At 52.2% G+C, this 24217-nt stretch overlaps 5 protein-coding genes across 5 annotated transcripts; 2 read left to right on the plus strand and 3 right to left on the minus strand.

The window, feature by feature from the left end:
* Positions 1-1842: 1842 nt before the first annotated feature.
* On the plus strand, positions 1843-3061 carry LOC62_08G009846 (uncharacterized protein; the record flags this gene model as incomplete). Its single annotated transcript, XM_062776411.1, has 4 exons — positions 1843-2169; positions 2372-2490; positions 2722-2844; positions 3047-3061. Exons 1-4 carry the CDS (start codon positions 1896-1898, stop codon positions 3059-3061), a joined length of 531 nt encoding a protein of 176 aa, XP_062632395.1. The 5' UTR covers positions 1843-1895.
* Positions 3062-9252: 6191 nt separating this feature from the next.
* On the minus strand, positions 9253-10471 carry LOC62_08G009847 (uncharacterized protein; the record flags this gene model as incomplete). The annotated part of the gene is made up of 4 exons (XM_062776412.1): positions 10145-10471; positions 9824-9942; positions 9470-9592; positions 9253-9267 (listed from the first exon to the last, which is right to left on the minus strand). Exons 1-4 carry the CDS (start codon positions 10416-10418, stop codon positions 9253-9255), a joined length of 531 nt encoding a protein of 176 aa, XP_062632396.1. The 5' UTR covers positions 10419-10471.
* Positions 10472-14559: 4088 nt separating this feature from the next.
* Positions 14560-15764, plus strand: Nek2_1 (Serine/threonine-protein kinase Nek2; the record flags this gene model as incomplete). Its single annotated transcript, XM_062776413.1, has 7 exons — positions 14560-14652; positions 14712-14920; positions 14980-15104; positions 15151-15322; positions 15343-15441; positions 15496-15607; positions 15696-15764. The coding sequence occupies 7 exons, from the start codon at positions 14560-14562 to the stop codon at positions 15762-15764; spliced, it is 879 nt and encodes a 292-aa protein (XP_062632397.1).
* A 2666-nt stretch (positions 15765-18430) lies between these two features.
* On the minus strand, positions 18431-19546 carry LOC62_08G009849 (uncharacterized protein; the record flags this gene model as incomplete). Its single annotated transcript, XM_062776414.1, has 4 exons — positions 18431-18647; positions 18696-19026; positions 19075-19256; positions 19311-19546. 4 exons carry the CDS (start codon positions 19544-19546, stop codon positions 18431-18433), a joined length of 966 nt encoding a protein of 321 aa, XP_062632398.1.
* A 557-nt stretch (positions 19547-20103) lies between these two features.
* LOC62_08G009850 (uncharacterized protein) lies at positions 20104-20815 on the minus strand (the record flags this gene model as incomplete). Its single annotated transcript, XM_062776415.1, has 2 exons — positions 20104-20497; positions 20694-20815. 2 exons carry the CDS (start codon positions 20813-20815, stop codon positions 20104-20106), a joined length of 516 nt encoding a protein of 171 aa, XP_062632399.1.
* Between the last annotated feature and the right edge of the window lie 3402 nt (positions 20816-24217).

Genomic DNA, 24217 nt, shown 5'->3' on the forward strand with positions numbered 1-24217 from the left:
CTATCCGCACCACAGGCACCCTATCGCCGTCCACTAGCAAATGCCGGCACGAGCAGTAGGACAATGCACTAAGGGCACTACGTTCAGCAGTGGTGGTACTCTCATCAGGAGATAGGATCATCAGTCGCTTGGCTGGCCGTCTCAATGGGAAACGGACTGGTTACCCGCGGATTGCCGAGTTCGGGAGTGGGGCCTTAGTGGGCATGCCACAATGACCCAGTACCTCGCGCCGGAATGAAAGGGCGGGCCCGACGATGTTTGCGGGAACCTTGCATGGATCCTATCTGCTGTACCTGAAGGTCGGAAGGTCTGCGCATGCCCTGGAGAGGCACGATTGGTCGTGCCTTCTCGACCAAGGCAATGCACGTTTTACCGGATCCAGTCCTCTCCGTGTTTCGTCCTCATAGTGAAGACTGGTCACGACGTTATGAAGGGCCTCTGAATACGATATCCACTCATCACCTCCAGGCTTCGTCAAGCATCTCGAATCCCTCACTTGAGCATGTGTCCGCAAAGGATGGAAGGGGTCATTCCAGAATGGGGCGCGGGTGATAAAGTCGGGAGTGGCGGATTTCCGACGCAAGGGGCCGGACAATATACTAACGTGCACTTGGTCCAACCGTGGCGGGACATTAGATGGCATGGTCGCCGGCCTCGTGGCGGTCCTACAGAGGAGATAGTGTGGTCACCCGCGGATGAATCAGGTTCAGGGGTGGGACCTGAATGGAGACGCAACGATGACCCAGTTCCTTGTGCCGGCGCGTGATTATGTTTGTGGGGACCCAGTACATAGTTTCTGTGGCAGCGGGTCAACGCAGAGCTCCGAACGGCGCGGTCGCGTTCTGACGCGATCAGGAGGCGGCATACATTTCTGTGTACTAGATCGACGCATCTTGAATACGATGTGGATAGCATGGCCGGGCTGCGCACGTGACCGATCGTCTTGTTTGCTGAGTAGCAGTCCTGGGACAGCGCCACTGGAGAAGATCCACGTGGGACACTGTCGCAGCCTTGGCCGGATTCACTCATCGGAACGGCCTATCGTTGCCGAGAGGAAGAACTTCTCAAGTGTGCCCTCTAGATGGCGCACTCCGTGGACAATGTTGTTTCAACGCTTGTTACGTCAGGCCAGTCGGAGCTGACCTGATTCTCGGTGCATGAGGCCGGGGGTTAGGGTACAGGTTTGCTGCCACTCATGCTGCCTGGTTGTGGAGGCTCGTGTACGTATGGGGGGGCGCGACCCGCCATTTCGGGTATTGCTGCTGGGTTTCAGCTGTGGGGATCTTCTGAATGTCGGCCCCCATTTAACCAGTGTGCAGGTGAGTCGAACACCTCGTGCTACTTGCCCGCGCGGATGTTAATCGGGTTCTCATGCCAGTCGAATCGGGAACCCCTTGGCTTGGTTAGGTGGTGGGAAACTGAAAAATCAATGGGTGGAAAGCAGTCCTTCGGCGGATGGGAACGTGCCTTGCCGGGGGGCTCCTGGCCATGTGAAAGCTTCGTGACAACCCAGCTGGCTGCCGGGTTACCCTGTCGCCGTCCGGAGGGTATGGGCAAGCACAGCCGGCGTTGCCACGGCGGGTGCTCGAAGACAGAATGCTCTTACAGTCAGTGACTTGTCGCTCTCGTCGAGCACACGTGACCCCCGCCCCCCGGCAGTGGGAAGCCACATCGCGCCTGTGACGAGTCGGGGACTGCTCGATGACGACACTTGTGACACCTATCCTGAACCTCCCACGTGGGAGTTGTATATCTTTCGGGCGGAAGCAAATGCGTAAGGTGCCCACACATTGATCCCGTTCCTGCTGCCCTTTTGGTTGATCCCTAACTGCGACCCACTTTCACACTTCCACATCCTCACTCTACCGCTGAATCTACTCCTCCCGAAGACAGAAATGACTACGGTAAACTACAAGCTCGCGATCGAAGGTTGGCCGGAGTCGGAGCGTATTATTATCCGGAACAGGATGACCTCGCCAAGTGTCATAGCGTCCTTCCCTCTTGATTTTGTGCGCAGGGGTGGTGACAACAGCTGGCATTACATCCTGGCTATGGTAGAAAGTGTCGTCGACCCGGAGCCCGGACAATTTGGACTCATACTCGACCCTTCAGGGCTACCGGTCGACATGGAGGCCTCTCCAACTGGTGGTGATTTCTGGTTTGAGAGTGGTGAGCATGTCTTGCATGAAGTGATCCGTTTGATGTGGGCGGTATTATTATGACTCTCCGCATCAGCATTATGTACCCCAATGACTGGAGCTGACTGCCTTTCTTCTTCTCTGTACTTGTACGGCGCCTCCGTCTACCTTCGTGCCCTCCTCCACGTCTACATTCGTGTCCCCCCCACGTCTATGGTTGCCAATGAAACCAGGAAGCCAAAACACGCCGACCTTCACGCGGGGTCCCGAGTACTTCACCCGTTTTCGGCCCCCCAACCCCGAAGGCAGCTACTCCACCCGATCCGACTCCAAGAGATCCAGCATCAACCAGGTCAGTGTAATATCTAGCTCGTTTCTTTCAATAAGCGCTTCCAATCATTCACTCATCCGGTGCTCTCAGAACAAGTTTCGTATCTCACTCATCGCACGCGACTATGGTTGCCTCATAACGGACGTCGTGTATGACTACTGTACCGCAAGTCATGTAGTCCCTTTCAGCCGTCCAGATGTAAGTAACAACAGCTCTCTGGCGGCAAGATCGTCGCTAATGTACCCATTTCAGATCTACATGAGCCTACTCAATTGCATCGGTGCCCCGCCTTTATTCTCGCCGTCTGTTGGGCTCCTGCTCCGAGACGATCTACATCACGCGTATGATCGATTGGAGTGGTCGTTGTACCTGAAGGTGAGCGAGCTGAGCGAGCCATGGCAGGTCCGCAATGAGCTTCCCTCGTCTACATTAGGGTTTCCTGTGGTAAAGGCAAGCTGACGGTGTTAGGAGGGAATCTACTACGTTCACTTCTTTGATCTACGGACACCAGGCTCAAACTTGCACGGTAAAGCTCTAACTCCTGGCCGATTTCGCGGACCTCCGAGTGATCGACCAGATCCGAGGCTTGTGAGGTGGCACTATAGCCAATGTGCCAAAGCCCATTTTAGAGGCTTCTCAGCGGGCATGGGCCTTGAGAGCGCTTAGCTACGATCGTCCACTACAGTTTCGTGGCTGGCATCCTTGACTTTGACGAAGCAGCTACTGCAAGCGATCGTTTTTGCCTTGAAATGAATTCTGCGAGTGCAATGTTCCCGGCGGAGTAGGAATCATACATGCACGATGTCATACGCACCTGCTGATATCTAGACGCTGTGAGGGCGGCGAAGGTCTACCGGATGAAACAATCAGATAGACAACCGAGAACGCTACGCTCAACCTCTGTCCGCATAGTCATGTCCCTGGCAGATGTGGCATTGCATCAGGGGCATGACTACGCGGACCGAAGCATTGAACCGTTGCTCCTAGACAAGTAGCTGTGTAACAGTGAAAGCAACTGTCACACCGATAGTGTCTCTGACGAACAAGATTCGTATTCTTACATTGGGCAATCCAAAGCACAATTATATTACGCTGTGTTACCGCTCGCCGCAATGTCTTACATCAATCCACAAGGTTGTGTCTCCAATGTTGCAACGCAGCGGGACTGAGCCGAGCTATGACGATGGTTTTTGATACTCCTCCCGAGGGTGGTTGCGATTCAGGTGGCATTTAAGGTTTGATGTGTCGATACTTGGCGGCCAAGATTGATAAACCTACGGGACACCGCCATGGCTCCGTCGCATAGTTAGACTGTACTTAATGTGAAGGATACGACGTACAATCAAGCTCTAGTAGGATAGTCCACTCACCAGGTTAGGTCCGGCAACATTAGCTTGGCAAGTAAAAAATGTGGTGCGTTTCAGCCCTTGCAAGCATGATACTAAGCTGACGATGAGCAGGGCGTGCTAGAACAGTTGTATGGGCTTGAAACAGTTGTAGGCGCTGTTTAAGACGGAGGGTAATACCTAACTCACAATCTACCAACTACTTGGTCTCTCTTACATCTAACAGAAATGGATGATCTAGATGAGATATTGACTATTTGTGGTGAGTGAGTAATGGTTGTATACATCTTTCGCGCGCTTCAGTCTTCCGGAGCAGATGGTTCAAACTTTTTGATTTCTCAATTTGAAAAAAAAAACTGTATTGGGCCAGTTGTTTGAACTTGTATACCAGCAGGAACCTCCGCGAATTTTGGACCTACAGTATCGGCAATTCGGCAGTCGAGTGGCCAGTGCATGGTTTTTTTAATATATAACATTCAAAACGGTCTTCAAAATGCTGTTAACATGTTTGTGTTGCCTTGTAAATGGACATCATTCAATCCTTGACCGCACTTTCCTAACTACCTGGTGTGTCAGGTTGATCATTACTGGAAGCAACTCAGTCTTTGTGGCGATAAAAGCGCCCAAGTTGCAAACTATTTATATACAGGTTGTGTCTCCCCAATATCTCGTCTTCATGAATATTCATGTGCATCTTAGGACAGCCTGCTTGACAATAGTGATTGTGATATGGCTATATAATCCAGGCTACCCCTGTTCCGGCTCGGGTATCGAGTCGCTACCATCGTTACCACTATGACCACTATGACAGGGCGTTTCTTTAGTGATATTAATGCACAGCTTCAGTTCCCATGGCTTCATTTAATGAGACCCGATAACAGAGGACAGCAAGTGAGAGCAGTCTGTTATTATATTAACCTTGAGTGGTATAGGCGAAAGCCTGAAGCTGTCATGAACTCTGAGATTGCCGATGTACTGATGTGCACGTGGTTGCTAACAGTGTTTGAGCCCTGGCTTGTCGCTGCCTTGCTCGAGGCATCATAACACACCTGAAATCTGGTTTTTAGGATGTGTGTTTCTCTTCCCCACCTACAAACTGCTAGAAACTGATGTCATACTGCAACAGGAAACTGAGGGATTCCTTACCATCCATCTATATGTGACTTGTTTCCCGAAGTTGTGTGGTGTGCAGCTGTAATCGCTCGGCACTTGCTGATTTTAACTATCTAAATGTAGCTCAAGGATTTCTCAAGGGTTGTGAGAAATAAATCGCCATCGGTTTGGTCGCAACTCACATTGGCTGATAATCAGAGCCTATGGCTGATAATCGGCCCAGAAGAATTTGTCTCAAACACTGCAATTGAAAGCATGTTCTTTCTCATTGCATACGCATTAATCAAGTCAGCGTTGTCTGAACAAAATCCAAAATGCATTGTTTGACGATACTGACATTACATTTAGGGGTACCAACGATCACATGACTGTGCATTGAATGATTATGAATATGCTCTTGGATCGTTACACAGAAGACTGATTCTGATGTGATACAACTATAGTCGATTGCTATTGGCTTCAAAATGCTGATCGGAACTTGAACTATAATGTTCTTGGCAACACTGGTCTATCTTTCCCCTATCAATCTTGTTTTTAGTTCAGAGTAGAGGACTCTTCAACCTCCTCCTCAAACTGATGGTTTTGGATTGTTGCTCAGTTTATCAGCAATGTACCTTCTTCCAAACCCGTGTGGAAGCCGGCGCCATCCGAATGGTCGCGTGAGTGCCAATTCAAGTGAAAAGGTATGCAGTTTCCATGGTATGGAAGGCAAATGAGCATGATTGCTAGCAGAATACCCATAGGACACGCATCGAACTTTAGATGCCAATAGTTCAATTGTGTTAGCTCTGTGAAGACGACCCTCACCAATAAATGCTAGAAAACAATAGCTAATCTAGAAATAATTCGAATGTCACTTCGGTGTCATATGATCTTTGGCACGTAGACAGACGTGACTTAATTGATTTTATTGAGCCGACTTTATGCCATGCTTGATTTCAAACCCGGACAATATGCCCCCCCCCCCCCCCTCCTACAGTTTCATGGCTGGTGTTCTTGAAAACAGTAATTAGGAAGTATGCGCATTACAAACGTCCGAATTGAAAAGCGTGTATATTATATGTCGATTTCTTCACAGACGATTGTGTAATGCACCAACTCGTACTTTTGTTAGGTGTTAATCGAAATCCCGCTTCAGAATCTGAACAACGAAAGGATTGTTCTACTGTTGGGGGACTTCTATGAAAATTACATACTTCCTTAATGAGACGACATCTATTTGTTTGTTGCTTTTTTTCTGATTGTATTTCTTTTGTACGCACAGAAAGTGGATTAGAGAGTCCAAAAGGAGGGGTACTACGCATGTTTCGCTTGTCCAGGGTGGTTGACTGAGTTCTTGTACTAACAACATTACCTTCAAGTCACGGTCATTAAGCGTAAATTGTTATGACGACGGCTACTCCGCGGCCTCTACATGAACCAACGTTGATTTCGTTTTATGGATGACCAACTCATGTATGCAATGGCCGGCGGTCCCATGTGGGGTAGGTAAATCGGTGTTCATTGTCGACGACGACAAATTTTCTCTCAAGGTTCTATGTCACTCATTATATTCCTTTCAATGTCTTCTCTGAACCATCACGCATCACGAATGATGTGAATCCAACGCCGCATCAGGCGGTGTACTGCTAGCTACAAGTCTCATATGTTTTGTCAATTTGGGATGTATGTCACTCAATATAAAAACCAGGTGACTGAATGCTCAATCCACTTAATCTCATTCACGTCATCTGCTCAAGTTTTACATAGAGTGCAAATGTGATGCTACACCATACTGTGAATGGTCTTGCATTAAACAAAAGTGTTCGAGTCCCGTTTGTTCACTTCGGTCAATAGTTGTTAAATCTTGCGGCTATGGCCCAGACCTCGCTGGCGATATCGAAAGTCCCAGACATCCGCCATCCCCCTCCTTGTTCCTGAGAGGCTGCAATCACCAGCTCGCCCGGCTCAACTTCATGGCTATATATCCACATGTTCGACAGCATGTGAATCAGACGAAGCAATGTAGCACGCAAAATATCAGCAAGGTCGGCGAAAGGCGGCTTTCAGTTCTATAAATGAGTACATGACCGCTTGCCTCATGTGTTTCCTAATACGTTCCTGATAAAACCACCGCAGTTGTCTCACAGGACTTATACTCCCTGGAGTATGGACCTGGTTGGGGATGACACTGAAGAAACTTAATATGCCAGGCGCTGTACTTCAATAACTCAGATGGAAAGAATGTCAAAGGGAAATCAAACAATCTCACTGAATCAGCAACGCCGCCTACTCTCCGAAGGTATCACCAGACTGATCCACTCATATATTGAGAAACCTTAATCTACTTCAAATCGCCTCAAGGCCTCTCAGGTATCAGAATTTGGGGAACCCCTGTTCCTAGGACGCTGCCCCTATTATTGCCCTGGAGCCAGTGTCAGAAGCATAACCGCTCAGAATATGAAACGGGAGATTAATCGGGGGTTATGTGATTCCGCACCCCACTCCAGGCAAGGGTGTGTTTGGTAAATAGCTCAAATGAAGGTAGATATTGCGTTCTGCACCACCTGGTTTCCCGTTGAAAGGTTGGCGGGGTAGTCAAATTCATTTATGAGGTGGGTAAGCACTTTAGACAATTGCCATTTAGCCCATCACCACAATTTTGGGGATGGGTAAATCATTGAACGAGTGTGATTGTCAACAACGATTAATCCACCTTCAGGCCATTAAATGAAGCCATGGGAACTGAAGCTGTGCATTAATATCACTAAAGAAACGCCCTGTCATAGTGGTCATAGTGGTAACGATGGTAGCGACTCGATACCCGAGCCGGAACAGGGGTAGCCTGGATTATATAGCCATATCACAATCACTATTGTCAAGCAGGCTGTCCTAAGATGCACATGAATATTCATGAAGACGAGATATTGGGGAGACACAACCTGTATATAAATAGTTTGCAACTTGGGCGCTTTTATCGCCACAAAGACTGAGTTGCTTCCAGTAATGATCAACCTGACACACCAGGTAGTTAGGAAAGTGCGGTCAAGGATTGAATGATGTCCATTTACAAGGCAACACAAACATGTTAACAGCATTTTGAAGACCGTTTTGAATGTTATATATTAAAAAAACCATGCACTGGCCACTCGACTGCCGAATTGCCGATACTGTAGGTCCAAAATTCGCGGAGGTTCCTGCTGGTATACAAGTTCAAACAACTGGCCCAATACAGTTTTTTTTTTCAAATTGAGAAATCAAAAAGTTTGAACCATCTGCTCCGGAAGACTGAAGCGCGCGAAAGATGTATACAACCATTACTCACTCACCACAAATAGTCAATATCTCATCTAGATCATCCATTTCTGTTAGATGTAAGAGAGACCAAGTAGTTGGTAGATTGTGAGTTAGGTATTACCCTCCGTCTTAAACAGCGCCTACAACTGTTTCAAGCCCATACAACTGTTCTAGCACGCCCTGCTCATCGTCAGCTTAGTATCATGCTTGCAAGGGCTGAAACGCACCACATTTTTTACTTGCCAAGCTAATGTTGCCGGACCTAACCTGGTGAGTGGACTATCCTACTAGAGCTTGATTGTACGTCGTATCCTTCACATTAAGTACAGTCTAACTATGCGACGGAGCCATGGCGGTGTCCCGTAGGTTTATCAATCTTGGCCGCCAAGTATCGACACATCAAACCTTAAATGCCACCTGAATCGCAACCACCCTCGGGAGGAGTATCAAAAACCATCGTCATAGCTCGGCTCAGTCCCGCTGCGTTGCAACATTGGAGACACAACCTTGTGGATTGATGTAAGACATTGCGGCGAGCGGTAACACAGCGTAATATAATTGTGCTTTGGATTGCCCAATGTAAGAATACGAATCTTGTTCGTCAGAGACACTATCGGTGTGACAGTTGCTTTCACTGTTACACAGCTACTTGTCTAGGAGCAACGGTTCAATGCTTCGGTCCGCGTAGTCATGCCCCTGATGCAATGCCACATCTGCCAGGGACATGACTATGCGGACAGAGGTTGAGCGTAGCGTTCTCGGTTGTCTATCTGATTGTTTCATCCGGTAGACCTTCGCCGCCCTCACAGCGTCTAGATATCAGCAGGTGCGTATGACATCGTGCATGTATGATTCCTACTCCGCCGGGAACATTGCACTCGCAGAATTCATTTCAAGGCAAAAACGATCGCTTGCAGTAGCTGCTTCGTCAAAGTCAAGGATGCCAGCCACGAAACTGTAGTGGACGATCGTAGCTAAGCGCTCTCAAGGCCCATGCCCGCTGAGAAGCCTCTAAAATGGGCTTTGGCACATTGGCTATAGTGCCACCTCACAAGCCTCGGATCTGGTCGATCACTCGGAGGTCCGCGAAATCGGCCAGGAGTTAGAGCTTTACCGTGCAAGTTTGAGCCTGGTGTCCGTAGATCAAAGAAGTGAACGTAGTAGATTCCCTCCTAACACCGTCAGCTTGCCTTTACCACAGGAAACCCTAATGTAGACGAGGGAAGCTCATTGCGGACCTGCCATGGCTCGCTCAGCTCGCTCACCTTCAGGTACAACGACCACTCCAATCGATCATACGCGTGATGTAGATCGTCTCGGAGCAGGAGCCCAACAGACGGCGAGAATAAAGGCGGGGCACCGATGCAATTGAGTAGGCTCATGTAGATCTGAAATGGGTACATTAGCGACGATCTTGCCGCCAGAGAGCTGTTGTTACTTACATCTGGACGGCTGAAAGGGACTACATGACTTGCGGTACAGTAGTCATACACGACGTCCGTTATGAGGCAACCATAGTCGCGTGCGATGAGTGAGATACGAAACTTGTTCTGAGAGCACCGGATGAGTGAATGATTGGAAGCGCTTATTGAAAGAAACGAGCTAGATATTACACTGACCTGGTTGATGCTGGATCTCTTGGAGTCGGATCGGGTGGAGTAGCTGCCTTCGGGGTTGGGGGGCCGAAAACGGGTGAAGTACTCGGGACCCCGCGTGAAGGTCGGCGTGTTTTGGCTTCCTGGTTTCATTGGCAACCATAGACGTGGGGGGGACACGAATGTAGACGTGGAGGAGGGCACGAAGGTAGACGGAGGCGCCGTACAAGTACAGAGAAGAAGAAAGGCAGTCAGCTCCAGTCATTGGGGTACATAATGCTGATGCGGAGAGTCATAATAATACCGCCCACATCAAACGGATCACTTCATGCAAGACATGCTCACCACTCTCAAACCAGAAATCACCACCAGTTGGAGAGGCCTCCATGTCGACCGGTAGCCCTGAAGGGTCGAGTATGAGTCCAAATTGTCCGGGCTCCGGGTCGACGACACTTTCTACCATAGCCAGGATGTAATGCCAGCTGTTGTCACCACCCCTGCGCACAAAATCAAGAGGGAAGGACGCTATGACACTTGGCGAGGTCATCCTGTTCCGGATAATAATACGCTCCGACTCCGGCCAACCTTCGATCGCGAGCTTGTAGTTTACCGTAGTCATTTCTGTCTTCGGGAGGAGTAGATTCAGCGGTAGAGTGAGGATGTGGAAGTGTGAAAGTGGGTCGCAGTTAGGGATCAACCAAAAGGGCAGCAGGAACGGGATCAATGTGTGGGCACCTTACGCATTTGCTTCCGCCCGAAAGATATACAACTCCCACGTGGGAGGTTCAGGATAGGTGTCACAAGTGTCGTCATCGAGCAGTCCCCGACTCGTCACAGGCGCGATGTGGCTTCCCACTGCCGGGGGGCGGGGGTCACGTGTGCTCGACGAGAGCGACAAGTCACTGACTGTAAGAGCATTCTGTCTTCGAGCACCCGCCGTGGCAACGCCGGCTGTGCTTGCCCATACCCTCCGGACGGCGACAGGGTAACCCGGCAGCCAGCTGGGTTGTCACGAAGCTTTCACATGGCCAGGAGCCCCCCGGCAAGGCACGTTCCCATCCGCCGAAGGACTGCTTTCCACCCATTGATTTTTCAGTTTCCCACCACCTAACCAAGCCAAGGGGTTCCCGATTCGACTGGCATGAGAACCCGATTAACATCCGCGCGGGCAAGTAGCACGAGGTGTTCGACTCACCTGCACACTGGTTAAATGGGGGCCGACATTCAGAAGATCCCCACAGCTGAAACCCAGCAGCAATACCCGAAATGGCGGGTCGCGCCCCCCCATACGTACACGAGCCTCCACAACCAGGCAGCATGAGTGGCAGCAAACCTGTACCCTAACCCCCGGCCTCATGCACCGAGAATCAGGTCAGCTCCGACTGGCCTGACGTAACAAGCGTTGAAACAACATTGTCCACGGAGTGCGCCATCTAGAGGGCACACTTGAGAAGTTCTTCCTCTCGGCAACGATAGGCCGTTCCGATGAGTGAATCCGGCCAAGGCTGCGACAGTGTCCCACGTGGATCTTCTCCAGTGGCGCTGTCCCAGGACTGCTACTCAGCAAACAAGACGATCGGTCACGTGCGCAGCCCGGCCATGCTATCCACATCGTATTCAAGATGCGTCGATCTAGTACACAGAAATGTATGCCGCCTCCTGATCGCGTCAGAACGCGACCGCGCCGTTCGGAGCTCTGCGTTGACCCGCTGCCACAGAAACTATGTACTGGGTCCCCACAAACATAATCACGCGCCGGCACAAGGAACTGGGTCATCGTTGCGTCTCCATTCAGGTCCCACCCCTGAACCTGATTCATCCGCGGGTGACCACACTATCTCCTCTGTAGGACCGCCACGAGGCCGGCGACCATGCCATCTAATGTCCCGCCACGGTTGGACCAAGTGCACGTTAGTATATTGTCCGGCCCCTTGCGTCGGAAATCCGCCACTCCCGACTTTATCACCCGCGCCCCATTCTGGAATGACCCCTTCCATCCTTTGCGGACACATGCTCAAGTGAGGGATTCGAGATGCTTGACGAAGCCTGGAGGTGATGAGTGGATATCGTATTCAGAGGCCCTTCATAACGTCGTGACCAGTCTTCACTATGAGGACGAAACACGGAGAGGACTGGATCCGGTAAAACGTGCATTGCCTTGGTCGAGAAGGCACGACCAATCGTGCCTCTCCAGGGCATGCGCAGACCTTCCGACCTTCAGGTACAGCAGATAGGATCCATGCAAGGTTCCCGCAAACATCGTCGGGCCCGCCCTTTCATTCCGGCGCGAGGTACTGGGTCATTGTGGCATGCCCACTAAGGCCCCACTCCCGAACTCGGCAATCCGCGGGTAACCAGTCCGTTTCCCATTGAGACGGCCAGCCAAGCGACTGATGATCCTATCTCCTGATGAGAGTACCACCACTGCTGAACGTAGTGCCCTTAGTGCATTGTCCTACTGCTCGTGCCGGCATTTGCTAGTGGACGGCGATAGGGTGCCTGTGGTGCGGATAGCACTGCCAGGCCCCATGTGAGACATCAAGCAAGGTTGAGCTATCCAGCGGGCCAACGATGACGACCTAGGTCTTCAGCCAACCTGGGTTTTCCTACGGGTGTTCCGTTCGTTGCTACATCGTTCTTATCAACCTGCGCAGGCGCTAGACAAACACCGTCCTCTCCTCTACCTCGGTCACTAGCAGGCACCGTTCTGTACCACATAACTGGACGCTATCTCTTCTTCCGCATGCAATGTACTGCAACCGCTCACCGATTCCTCCGTTTTTGTCGCATCCGCTCCTCAAGACTCTGCATCAAACCAAGATCCTTCCGATATGTTATTAGAAATTCTGCCATTCGGGGCTAAACGAGCTGATGAAGCCGTGAGGTTTGAGAAGCGATGGTCCGCCGCCCATTCTCCACAATCCTCACACCCGCTTCCACCATCCGGTGCTTGGATAGATATATGGTCGTCGTTTCCACCAGGAATTCCGTTTGAGCACGGAACTCCTCAGTTGAATTGGCAAAAGCAGGTGTGCAGTGTAAAGCAGGATGCTACCTGGCGACCTCACTGGTAGGCCCAGCCCAAGAACCGTCACTCTATGTTGTAGGCCGGAAGCGGCGTGGCGCAGTGATCTCAGTTACGTTGAGTGGAGGTTGGTGCGGAAGAGTCAGACCGCTCCTGCAGTGCTCAAGCTCGGCGCTCTGATTCATTCCGCTGCCCGAAATACTGGGACGAGAGCAACGCACTGAAAAACCCCACCACTTTGACGATCGTCCATTCATTTCTCATCAGCCGTGGGAAGACCGGTGGGACTGGACAATTGCGAGCATCTCAGCACTTCCTCAGTTTATCTTCCGTTTGCGATGTATGCACAGTAGGAGGTGCCTGAGTCGTTTGTAACTTGGGGCCCAAAATTGACGCCCCCACCACGTAAGCTATCTAGAACATCTCTCCCAAGGGTGCACGCCTCGACAATTGGGTGCGTGAAGAAGGTGGTACCGCGGAGGACAAGGATCTCGGTCCTTCACATAGAAAACCTGGAGCTTGGGGGATAACTTGCCAGGCAGAAAACCACTCACCTGGTTAGGTCAAAGCCTCTTCCCCAGGGTCCCTGTCCGAGGCCGGTGTGGTGACATCAGACACGTCATGTGTATGCCAGAAGAGGTCTGTCAGTCTCATCGATACTATCCTTCATTGTATCGCTCTTGCTGACCTCTGAGCAAGGTTGAATCACTGCCGGGGATTTTTGCAGTGACATAGCTGGTCGATCGATGGGCTTCAATGTGGTTTGGTTTGGTGGGCATGATTGACAGACACTGGTGCTGATGTGGTTGCTGAGATTGATACGGGCCCTCTCCACAGGCTGGATTTCAGGATTATCTTATACCTAAGAAAGGGATCCGGGACAGTGCCCGTTGGAGATACGAAGGTATGAAACAATGCCAAAGGAATGAGACGAAGCTGAGGTTCATTCACTGCCCTAAGCATGGGGATCAGGCTCGGTTATCGCCCATGCATTCATCCTCCCCTATCGAAGCCTGAATGTACGCCTGCCAACCGGGACACCAGTCAATCGGCCATTTTGTGAGACGTTGCCCGAGCCTCCGTTCCTGGAAGGAGTGGGTTGATACAATGAACTTCCTTTTGAGTCATTCAAATGACCTGACTCCAGGCGGACAGCTGTCTCGTAGGCAGGACGGAACCACTCCCGCCTACCATAGGGTAATAAAGAGAACAACAGGGAAGTGGGCTTGACGACACTTTTTTCTCTGGCGCTCCCTCTTGCATGCCGGTTCTTCATAGCAATCCAAGATGACATAGTGCCGCAGTTTCTTGACATCCTTGTTGATGGCCGAATCACCTTATTTGGAGCCGATACAAATCCGCAGGCAACCCTGCGACACTGATCTGACAGGCACGACCAGCTATGAGTCTTGAAACAGATCAGGGAGCTCCACCAAAAACCTATCGTCTAAGGCGTGCCAATTTCCAATGGTCTTCCGAGGCGCATACAGCAATCCGACATGCGCAATGGAGACAAATGGGGCAGCCCATCAATCTGCTCATTTCAAACAGTTCCGGCGCTGTCGCAGTTAGTATAACAATAAGAAGCAGTTGATGACCTCTGTGTGCTTCACGGGTCGCAAACCTACGAAGGCATATATATATTGACCTCATTATATCTTGCGCCTTGCAGAAACAGTTTCGGTGCATTTCATTGTCCTACTTCGGCTGGGCACAAAAGCTCTCTTATCAACCCATGATCGGAATTCCAGGGTACGTAGTTCAAGGTCGACTAGGGGCAGGTGGATTCGGAACGGTATATCGCGCAGAAAGAACGAAGGATGATCAGGTGAGATATCGTTCTGTAACCTCTTGAAAGGGGAAGCCGTAACACGCTGACATGCTCAGGTATGCGCCATCAAAGTCCAAACAGAGATAAGGTCGTCGCTAGGTGTACGACTATTCGCCAACGAGATTGCCACCATGTCTCATTTGTCTCACCCCAACATCGTATCTTTCATCGAAGTCATTACGCACGAATCTAAGACCCATCTAGTGATGGAGTACTGTGACGGTGGCGACCTGCGAGGTTTGTTGGACGATTACTTGGAAGCTGGGTGAGAGAGACATGCACTTCCACCGTTTTTCAGCTTCGTGCTCACATCCACCTCCTTAGCCAAGGCATTTTTGAGGAGGACGTACAATCAATCTTTCTTCAAGTCCTCCTCGGACTTCACCACTGCCATAGTCACCTCAAGCAAGGTTCAATTGTTGTGCACCGGGACATCAAACCGGAGAATGGTACGTTGAGGCATGGGAGGATGCGCAGAGGTGCAACTGACTTCAGTGCTTCTCACGTCTGGGGGGATAGTAAAGTTGGCAGACTTTGGACTATCCGTCACCCTTAAAAGACGAAAGGCGCATGCGACTTCCATAGTAGGGGTGCGTACCATGCTTCCACACATCTCTGCCTCGCTGAGACTGACTGTGAAAGACAAGCGGCTACGTTGCGCCGGTGGGTGAGCAAATGCGTCCCTAGGACTGAAGCGGTACAGGAAATACACGCAGGGCACCCTTACGGCACGGCCGCAGATATGTTCAGCCTGGGGTGCCTCCTGTATGAGATGTGTACATTTGAGTGAGTATGGTGGAGAGAGAAGAAGGGTATTTTGTGACCAAATGTGTGTTTCAGCATTCCAACAGTGCACACCAACGACCAGGGCACCATGACGATTGAGGGTTCCATTCCTGCCGAATTTTCGCGTGGAATGCAGGACATTACTTGTCATCTTCTCAACCCGGAGGTATGTTGATGGCGGCGGATGTTGCGAAAGGAGCAGAACACACCTGTTAACCTTGGCCAAGCCGGGCCGGCGTCCCTCTACGACGCAGCTATTAACCTTCCCGACCACAGGGGAGTGGCTCCAAGACATATTCTCCATTTCGGAAGCTCCGAGGTAGGTGTCATTGTCATCAAAATTGCTAGATTGAAGTACTAGTTAACGGTACTATCAGTGAACCCGCTCCCACCTCATCCGCAATCATAGAAACTGAGCTTCGGGAGCGCGAGGCGGCTGTTCGGGCTCGAGAACGGGTGTGTGAGGCCCGTGAAGCGTCTTTAGACGCTCAGACAAGGAAGTGAGACGTCGCTTCCGGCAAGTCCTGGTAAGAAAGTTTGGCTGACATTCCGTCCGTACGAAGATTGGCCGTTCAAACAGCCTTGCGGGCCGTCGGAAAAAGGAAAACGGCAATGAAAAGGCGTTGCAATGAGCGTACCGATCACTGCGAACACCCTGGAACACTCTTAAAGAGCATTTCGGAGGTTCCCCGACGCAGACAGACGGCCGTTTGCCTTAACCAGTAGTCGTACCGCTGCGCCGTGACGGGATGTAGTTTTCAAAAACAAGGATATGTTGACTTTGTCTCGTCGCAAGTCAGAAGGAGCCCTGCCCTCCGAAGAAAAGGGTGATTGACTGACATGGCAGGCTGTGACAGTGGCTTACTTTTACAGCATCGAGAGTGGCTTACTTTTACAGCATCGAGAGGCAAAGAAGCCTCAGTCCGGTAGGCTTGTAGACCGATGACTTGTGGAAGTGTCAAGTCCAAAGAATGAAGCCCACATCATCGATGCCCTTGGGCACGGAGATAATCTGTGCAGGTCGGAAGCATTCACATGGTATGCCTTGAAGCGCAACAGTCCGGAAGTCGTCTTTTCGACTCCCATCACGGGCAACAAATATTGGCTTGTTGATGAGACGGGCCGTGCCTGCTTAACATAAGGAACGGTGTGCCCAGTGTGGTGCTCTATAGGTCGCCTCGGGAAGTATAACAGCTGTCGGAGCAGTCGGTTCCAGCCTCAGTATCACAATCGTGTCAGAAAGGAGGACTGGACTTCAGGTACGCATCCATCCCACTCTTGAGACGGAATTTATGAACCAGTGAACGATACCTCCTCGGTACCAGGACAAACGTGGGGTGCAGACGCTGGCGACCACTCGAACGGACGCGCTAGGGAAACGAGCTCGAGGTGTAGGCACCAGAGACCACGTGCCGTGCCGCGCGGTGATAGTATATCCCCTAGACGGTATCATTCGGTGGTATGTCCTGGCTATCCTTTCGTGTGGGGTTCGGTCGTGCAAGGTGTCGTCGTGTAAATGGTTCCCGGTTCCATGTTAGCTTTCTGAACACACGTCGTGTAGTAAGAAGGGCCAAGAGATTGACATGGCGCTCCTGTGCTTCTCGTCCAGCTGAACTTGCCGCGTAGTTGATCGTTGCATCGGGGAGTTGGTGCAGCGCCCGTTATCGTTGGAAAGTCGATTGCGTGGCAGCAGGCCGTATTCTCAGCATGAGTGCCTTTGATCTTGATTGTATCAGCGGCTACCCGTGAATCAGCAGGCACGACGGACAATGCTGCAACGATGGCCCAACAACCGACTGGTGCAGCGTCCCTGTCCCAAAGCACGCATAAAATCAAGGACCTAAGTCAAGGTGGTGGAATAAGAGTCGTGTTGAGCCCCTAAAGACCGTGCCTATCAGACGGCCAAGTGGTTATCGCGCCCGCCTTGGAACAAAGGCGTTCTGAACACAACAGTGTGGTGTTTAGCACTTGAGGGTGAGAAGGCGCAGTTCACAGCGCGCCGGGCGCCGAGGGGAGCACCGCCCGTCTGACATTTGTCAACCAGGCCGCCGAAGAAGTTGAAGAGGCCACCGAAATTAAAAAGAGGAATGAGGAGACCCCTGATTCCGAGAAACCAAAACGGGTCACCAGGCGAGATCCTCAGGGATGGAAAAGAAAATGATCCGCGGAGTCCCGCTGGGAAGAAAGTGCACTTGGAGGGAACTACGACTAAGTGTGCGCTGGGCCGTAGTTCTGGATTCTCTGGTGCCAGAGGCCATGCGCGTTGTACGTTATCGGTATGCCGCAGGGGGACAGTCAAAATTGGGCTCCGTGTCCGTGTGAATATTCTCAGGCAATGGAGCGCGAAATGGCTACGACCAGAGCAGTGACCTGGTCACCACCGGTTGTGTTAATCTCGTCAATGTGTCGCTGGACCTTTCGGGTCTGAACTGAAAAAAAATGGACGACGTGAGGCCCCCAACCCTGGCTCACTATGAGACTTCAAATTCGTCTAGGACTGCCTCAATTTCTCACCACTGGTATTGGCATTGCGTTCCAGTATGATCTCAAGCTCCCCTGATGTCGATATCGACTGAAATCGATGCACGTACTTCTAACAGTGCAGCCAGTTCAATACGAAATCGAGTAAATAGGTCTTGTCTCGTGTAATTAACGACCTGTTCCTCGCTTCCCAGAGGCATCAGACTGGCCGTAGCGATGCGACAACCTGACTCCAAGGTCGGCCGTGTCATCGGGCCGCCCACGCCGAAGCTTGGAGCTTAGCCTACTCTCGGTCACCGTCCTAACCTCGAATCTCATCTACGGCTTTCATCTCGAATTTGATCAGCGGGTTCGACAAACCATGTCTGATCGGAAAGCTGGTCCCAGGTCCCCTCTGGGGATCCACACCCTGAAACTAAGGATTGTTAGAGCGACGATGTTGCTAAATCAAACCTGCATCTTTTTATGTTGCAATATCGAACCTCAACCCTCTATGTGTGCAAGACGCCTAAAGAATAGCTTGGGCATTTGCGGGCGTGCCGACACCACCGTCAATGTTGAGGCCCATTGACGTGAGCAAGAAAGTCCACTTGCTCTTTTCTTCTGTGATGCGGGCAAGCTCGCGCAGGTCGAACAGCTCGCCAATCGGCAGGCCCCACGCGGCGAGGAACGTCTGGTGGAGCGAAGGGCGGCTCTCGTCGAAAGGAAAGACCTCGTACGCGAGACTACGGGCGGGTCAATTTCTCCTCACCCCTAGACTTGCCCTCACTCACGCATCCGTCGCCACAGCGGCAAAGCCCTGCTCCCAGTGCCACTTCAACACCTCTTCCGTGCTTTCGATCCCAATGATGCCCTTCGTGAGGTCGAGCTTCTTCAGTTCGTCGGGGGACAGGGCCTTAATGGCCTCGGTGTATCCCGTACGCACAATCAGCACGTCGCCCTCAGTAAACTCGACCCCTTGGTCCTTGGCCACGGCCTGGAGAAGGGTGAGAGTGATGGGCGTGTTGGAAGTCAGGGCTTGAAGGGGAGGCAGTTTGTGCTTTGCGATGTAGCGTGGAATGTCGAGAAGGTGCGCGCGGGATGTAATCGGCTTTTTTGCAAGATCTGCGCGTCATCAGCGGGAAACAAGAAAGTGAGGAAGGGCCGGCTCACTCTGGATACCAAAGTCGGGCACGTCGCGGTTCATCACGTCGGCCGCCTTCAGCCCGCCATAGTACGTCTGCTGGCCCTTCTCCGGCCAGTCATGGTACCCCCAGTGGCGGTATCCGTCCCACTGCGTCGACGCTTGAGTATTGAAGCTAACCTTATCGTCATACCACGTTCCATAGTCGATACTGTGGGGCATCAGTCAGCGAGGCGCCGGTCGACGTACTCGCGCGGGAACCTACACCTCCTGGACGACAGGGCCGCGGAAGGCCGACTGTAACGACTTGTCCAGCAGCGGGAGGTTGAGGTTGATGGTGATACCATTCTCAACTGAAGCGATGCCCCGCTTGATCGCCTCGGGGGTGATGAGGTTCGTCTGACCGTACTCGTTGTCCTTGCCGTAGATGCCCCAGGCGTTGAGGTATGGCCCCTCGCGCTTCTTGAGCTCGTCAAAGGTCGGACGGGTTATCGGTGGCATTATTGTGCAAGCCAGTGGTTTTTGCTGTGAAGATTAAGTTGTGAAGTAGCTACGCGAGATCGAGCTTATGTAGCCGATGTCACTGGCACTCTTGACCCTGCACAAACAAGTCAAGAACACCAGTTGCGAGAACAATCATGCGCTCTAGTGTGGAAGTGACTTGTGTACGCTCATTGGTAATAGACAGGCAGTGCGTCATTCTACCGTGCCTCTGTAGTTTTGACCGAGCCGGTCCAAGCGGGCCGTCCGGCACCCCAGCCAGCTGGTTGGAAGCGCCGCAAGCGAATTTTGCTTTGACCTTGTCGATTGGGTTGGCCTATTCTCACAGAACTACATGGAACCGGGTAGCATAAAACCCGTAGCACTGGAATTGCTGCCACTTGCTGTGATGAATGCTGTAGCGCGGATGACGATACAACGGAACGGTCTATGTGGAAAGCCGATGTGCGTCGTAACTGGGCTGTGGGTCTGCGTTATGGAAATAATGCTGTGGCAATAATACCGTGGTGTTGAGACATGTATGACGTGCGCAGCAAAAGGTCATACAAACTACACATCTACACGTCCACCTTTTCCGGGCCGACGGCATCGTTGGCGCCAAACCGGTTGGTAAACACGCCAGCTACGCGGCGCAGAGCAGCAAGGTCGCGGCGCACAATCTCGCGCAGCGTCTCGACGTTGGCGGACACTACCAGCCCGGCTTCGCGGGCATACTCGCGCTCCAGGCGCTCGAGGAACGCGACGTTCTGCGACACGGCGACCTCGAGCAGGCGACGGCGGCGCTTGAGGTCGGTGCGGTCCGTGCTCTGGAGGCCGTGGAGGATGGCCTCGTTTCCTGGCAAAGGCGTGTGCGCGACCTCGGCCTCGTCCCAGGCGCGGGGCTCACCGGAAAGGTAGAGCACGCGGGTGATGACGGATAAGGCGAGCACCACGGCGTTCATGAGGGCGATCCTCGCGCGGTGGAAAAGCATGTCACCCATAGGGTTGACAAAGTCGACGAACAGGCCCATGGTGGTCATCATGAAGAGAACTATGAGAATGATGGCGGTGAAGCCGCAGCCAAGGGCGACATTCATCGAGCGCAGCCCGAAGACGATGCCGCACAGCCCAGTAGCGAGGAGCAAGAGGTATCCTGGCGATGCCGCACAGCCCAGTGGCAAGGAACAGGAGGTATCTCAGCAGATGAAGAAGCGAATCGACGCCCTTGAGCGCGAGCATGATGACGATCGGCAGGCGGACCCCCGTGAGGCAGAGAGTGGACCGCAGCATGATGGAGAGAATGAGGCGCGAGAAGAGGGTCGTGAGGGCGGTATGGCGGATCCGGCGTTGCGGGCGTGAGCCGGCGCCGAGGCATAGGCAGACGATGACGCCTGGCCTGGAGGGTAGGTCGGGATGGCAGTGTACTCTCGCAGCGACATTGTAGATGTGTTTTGTGGTGAAGAGAGTTGTGGCAAGAGCGAGGTGTGCTGTTTGCGTTGTTGTGGCTTCCGTGCCACGTCCTCTTTCGGGGTAGCCTCCACAGTCGGCCAATACAAGCGGCATGGACACAAATACAGCTGATATCAAATGATGTCATCCAGTCTCTCCCTCATCTGCTTCCGCGCAGGCAGAGCTCTCCTCACCCCTGTATCGTCACAGGCATTCCTCCTCGCATGCAGAGCCACTTCATGTTGTAGCAGGACAAGTGATTGTGAGTCGTGAGATTGGAACTCTCGGATGCCGCGTCGTGAGGCCGAGAAGCCTCAGAGGCACTGTCGCTTTCGCGGATGCAGTACACAGAGGTTCAGCATTAGATGTATGAAAACGGTCACTGTGACACTGGTAGCCTACGACTCATGAGTGCAGTCATCTCAAGCGTGGGCCAAGGGGTCACCACTCCGTGACTCTGCGGGCGGTTGCATTGGGGAAGCGGATTACGTGGGGCTGGATGGCGGACCAAGTAGCTCGTTGGGCCTTGGGCTTACCGTATGAACGAACCAGTGACCGGATGAGGACGGCATTGCGGCTTAATGTTACACAGTGGAGAGATGAAGGATCCAAAAGAACAGTGGAGCCTGTGAGCAGGTGGATCTTGCGACGAGGACAACATCACAGGCGGCTCAACAGCGCGGAGTAACAAGTGCGGAGATGACGACCATGATAGTGCGGGCCCCAAGGCCATGTTTTGAAGGCGCGTAGGGATGGGGAGACAGCCCGGGTTCGGACTGTGGCTCGAGCGAAACAGCGTGGACGGGTGGGAAAAGGGTGGGGCAAGAACTCACCGGAGGGGAGGTGAGTGGCCCTCGATACATAGAGGAACGGCTGCGGACCTACACCAGGCAGGCCCCTCTCCACAGTGACGCAGCCAAAGTCTAGGTCGAGTTCATCTTCCATTGCCCACAAGAAGACGCAACATGACAACAACCAGGCCACCCTTGATGTTGTCTCATGCCATGATGCAGGTGTAGTAGTCCAGATTGTGCCGTCCCATGTCAGGCCCGTCACCGTACTAGTGAAGTCGCTGGAGGAAGACAGCCTGTCTTTTGAATCGCCGTCCTACACCCATTCTCCTGCGATGCATGCTGCGATAGATGCAGCCCACATGGTCAAAGCGGAGGCTGAGGTGCGGTCCTAAGAGTGCCGGCATTATGGCAACATGCTGCGGTGTTGAATTACATGACGTGTGTTTTGAGTCATGGTAGGGAGATGTTTGACCCAGCTTGGCTTGGTGGCCCCAGATCAATGACATACGATGATTGCTCAGTATCTCCGCGTCTGAGGCACACTGTGTACTTGCACACTCCGTAATGTGGAAGAGCCTAGCCCTCGCCACCATCGGCTCTGGCTGCCACAGGTCCTTTCACCAAGTCTCGAGTTCCAATGCCTCCTTTCTTACTACTGACTACCCTGCGGCATAGTCCATACCAGCCAGACGCAGCTGCTTCTCTCGGACTCTCGCTCGTCAACTCGTTTGTGTCATCAATGGAACTCTTAACAGGTGAGCACCTTCCAGAAACAGGTTGATCACTGAGACCGCCCGGTTGGATGCAGGGTACGATCGTATGCGTGGGAGAGGCACTCAGGTGCCGATCATCACAAACAAGTGTCCTCAGTGTCATCGCAGCCGCAAACTCCTGATCTCATTTGGGCACTGGATGGGTGCCAGTCATTCATGTGAACTCCTCACTCAGTACAGAGTGTCGATGGTCCGCACTCTCTTTGCTGACACTCTGAGATTGACGAACACTGATCTCAAGTCGAACTGGATGTCAAGCGACTAAGGAAAAATGCCCCAGCTCTTCTCATCCGTCTGCAAATTCCCTCTGCCAGTCTTCTTCTACTCCTCTCACATCCACTCACCTACTCATCTCTCGCTGCCGGTGATGATATCTGAACCACCAGCCCAGCGTCGTGTCCACATTCACGTTGAAGGGGGAATGGATGGTCGACTGGCCACCACCGCGTTTGCACCCCATTCGACTCACTTGTGAACTCGGGGTACTCACCTGGTGTAGAGATATCCATGGTCTGCGATTACCATAGGTGTACAGCTCACAGCAACTCGGAAGCGTGGATGCCTGTGTTACTGGATGGGGTGCTCGAAATCGGTGCCAAGGCAGTCGGGTTATGGCCTGCCATGTTACCAAAGTACGGCAGTACCTTTCTTGCCCTTAACGATCCTGTCATCGTCGCATTCGGGCCCGATGTAGATCAGAGTTGAAATCACACTCTGTTGGGCCCACGGTGCCCATGACTGTCAGCAGTGGATGCGACGTCAATGGATATCTGGCTACCTCTTGAAACCTGGAAGCTTTCAACGTGCCGCCCCTCCGTGGTCAGTGAGCAGCTTGGTCAGCAGTGTGGTCACCGCGGATGGGCGAAGGGCGAGACCTGCTTTGAGGCTGGGGCCGCCATGTTTCGATCACGTCAATCTGGAGATCAGCATGTGTTTGGCTGATACTGCCCACCTGGAGCTACCCTTCTGGTTTCATTGTCGGCGTACCTGATGCAGGAAATGAGCTCCTACACTATCAACAAGTTTGGGGGCATGTAGCCTGCTTGCAGAACACCTTTTACGCGGTGACCCGCCCAAAAACAAAGCTGCTTAAGTACCAATTGTTGGATTCTGTGTCATCTGTGAAAACTCACAACAGACCCAACACGCTGTTCCACAACGATCTTACATTATGCTACCGGAGCCTGTTGTCATATGACACGCACATGGAACTAGTGCATGGCGCACCCGCAATCTTCATAATTGAGAAAGAAGTTGAAAACTCGAGTGACTGTCCCGCATGTGCTGCCGGGTTGGGTGCCGCGAGCACCGCGACTTCCAGTGCCGCAGAGAGCGAACACAGCCCGGCAGACTGGCCCACATGACGATTAATCCGAGTGCTATGGTCACGCAGAACCACATTTCCGAGATATCATGGAGCGCGAGGAGAAAAAGAACCCGCGTTGATCTTCTTACCAGAAAGGCTCAGATGAGCCACGTGGCACGCCTATTGGTAGCGGTCCAGCCGATAGCAGTAGACCTCGACGTGTTCCAGGTTATGATGAGCACCGTACTCATATGATCTTTTCGAGGTGGGTATCACCCCACAGGTCGACAAAGTCAAGGTCACCGAGATGGAGGCAGGGCATTCTCGGCCTGACAATGAGAGCAATTATGCTGGGATTCCATGTGCTCTG

The sequence above is a fragment of the Vanrija pseudolonga genome, chromosome 8 (genome assembly GCF_020906515.1).
Source record: "Vanrija pseudolonga chromosome 8, complete sequence".
NCBI classification, from domain to species: domain Eukaryota; kingdom Fungi; phylum Basidiomycota; class Tremellomycetes; order Trichosporonales; family Trichosporonaceae; genus Vanrija; species Vanrija pseudolonga.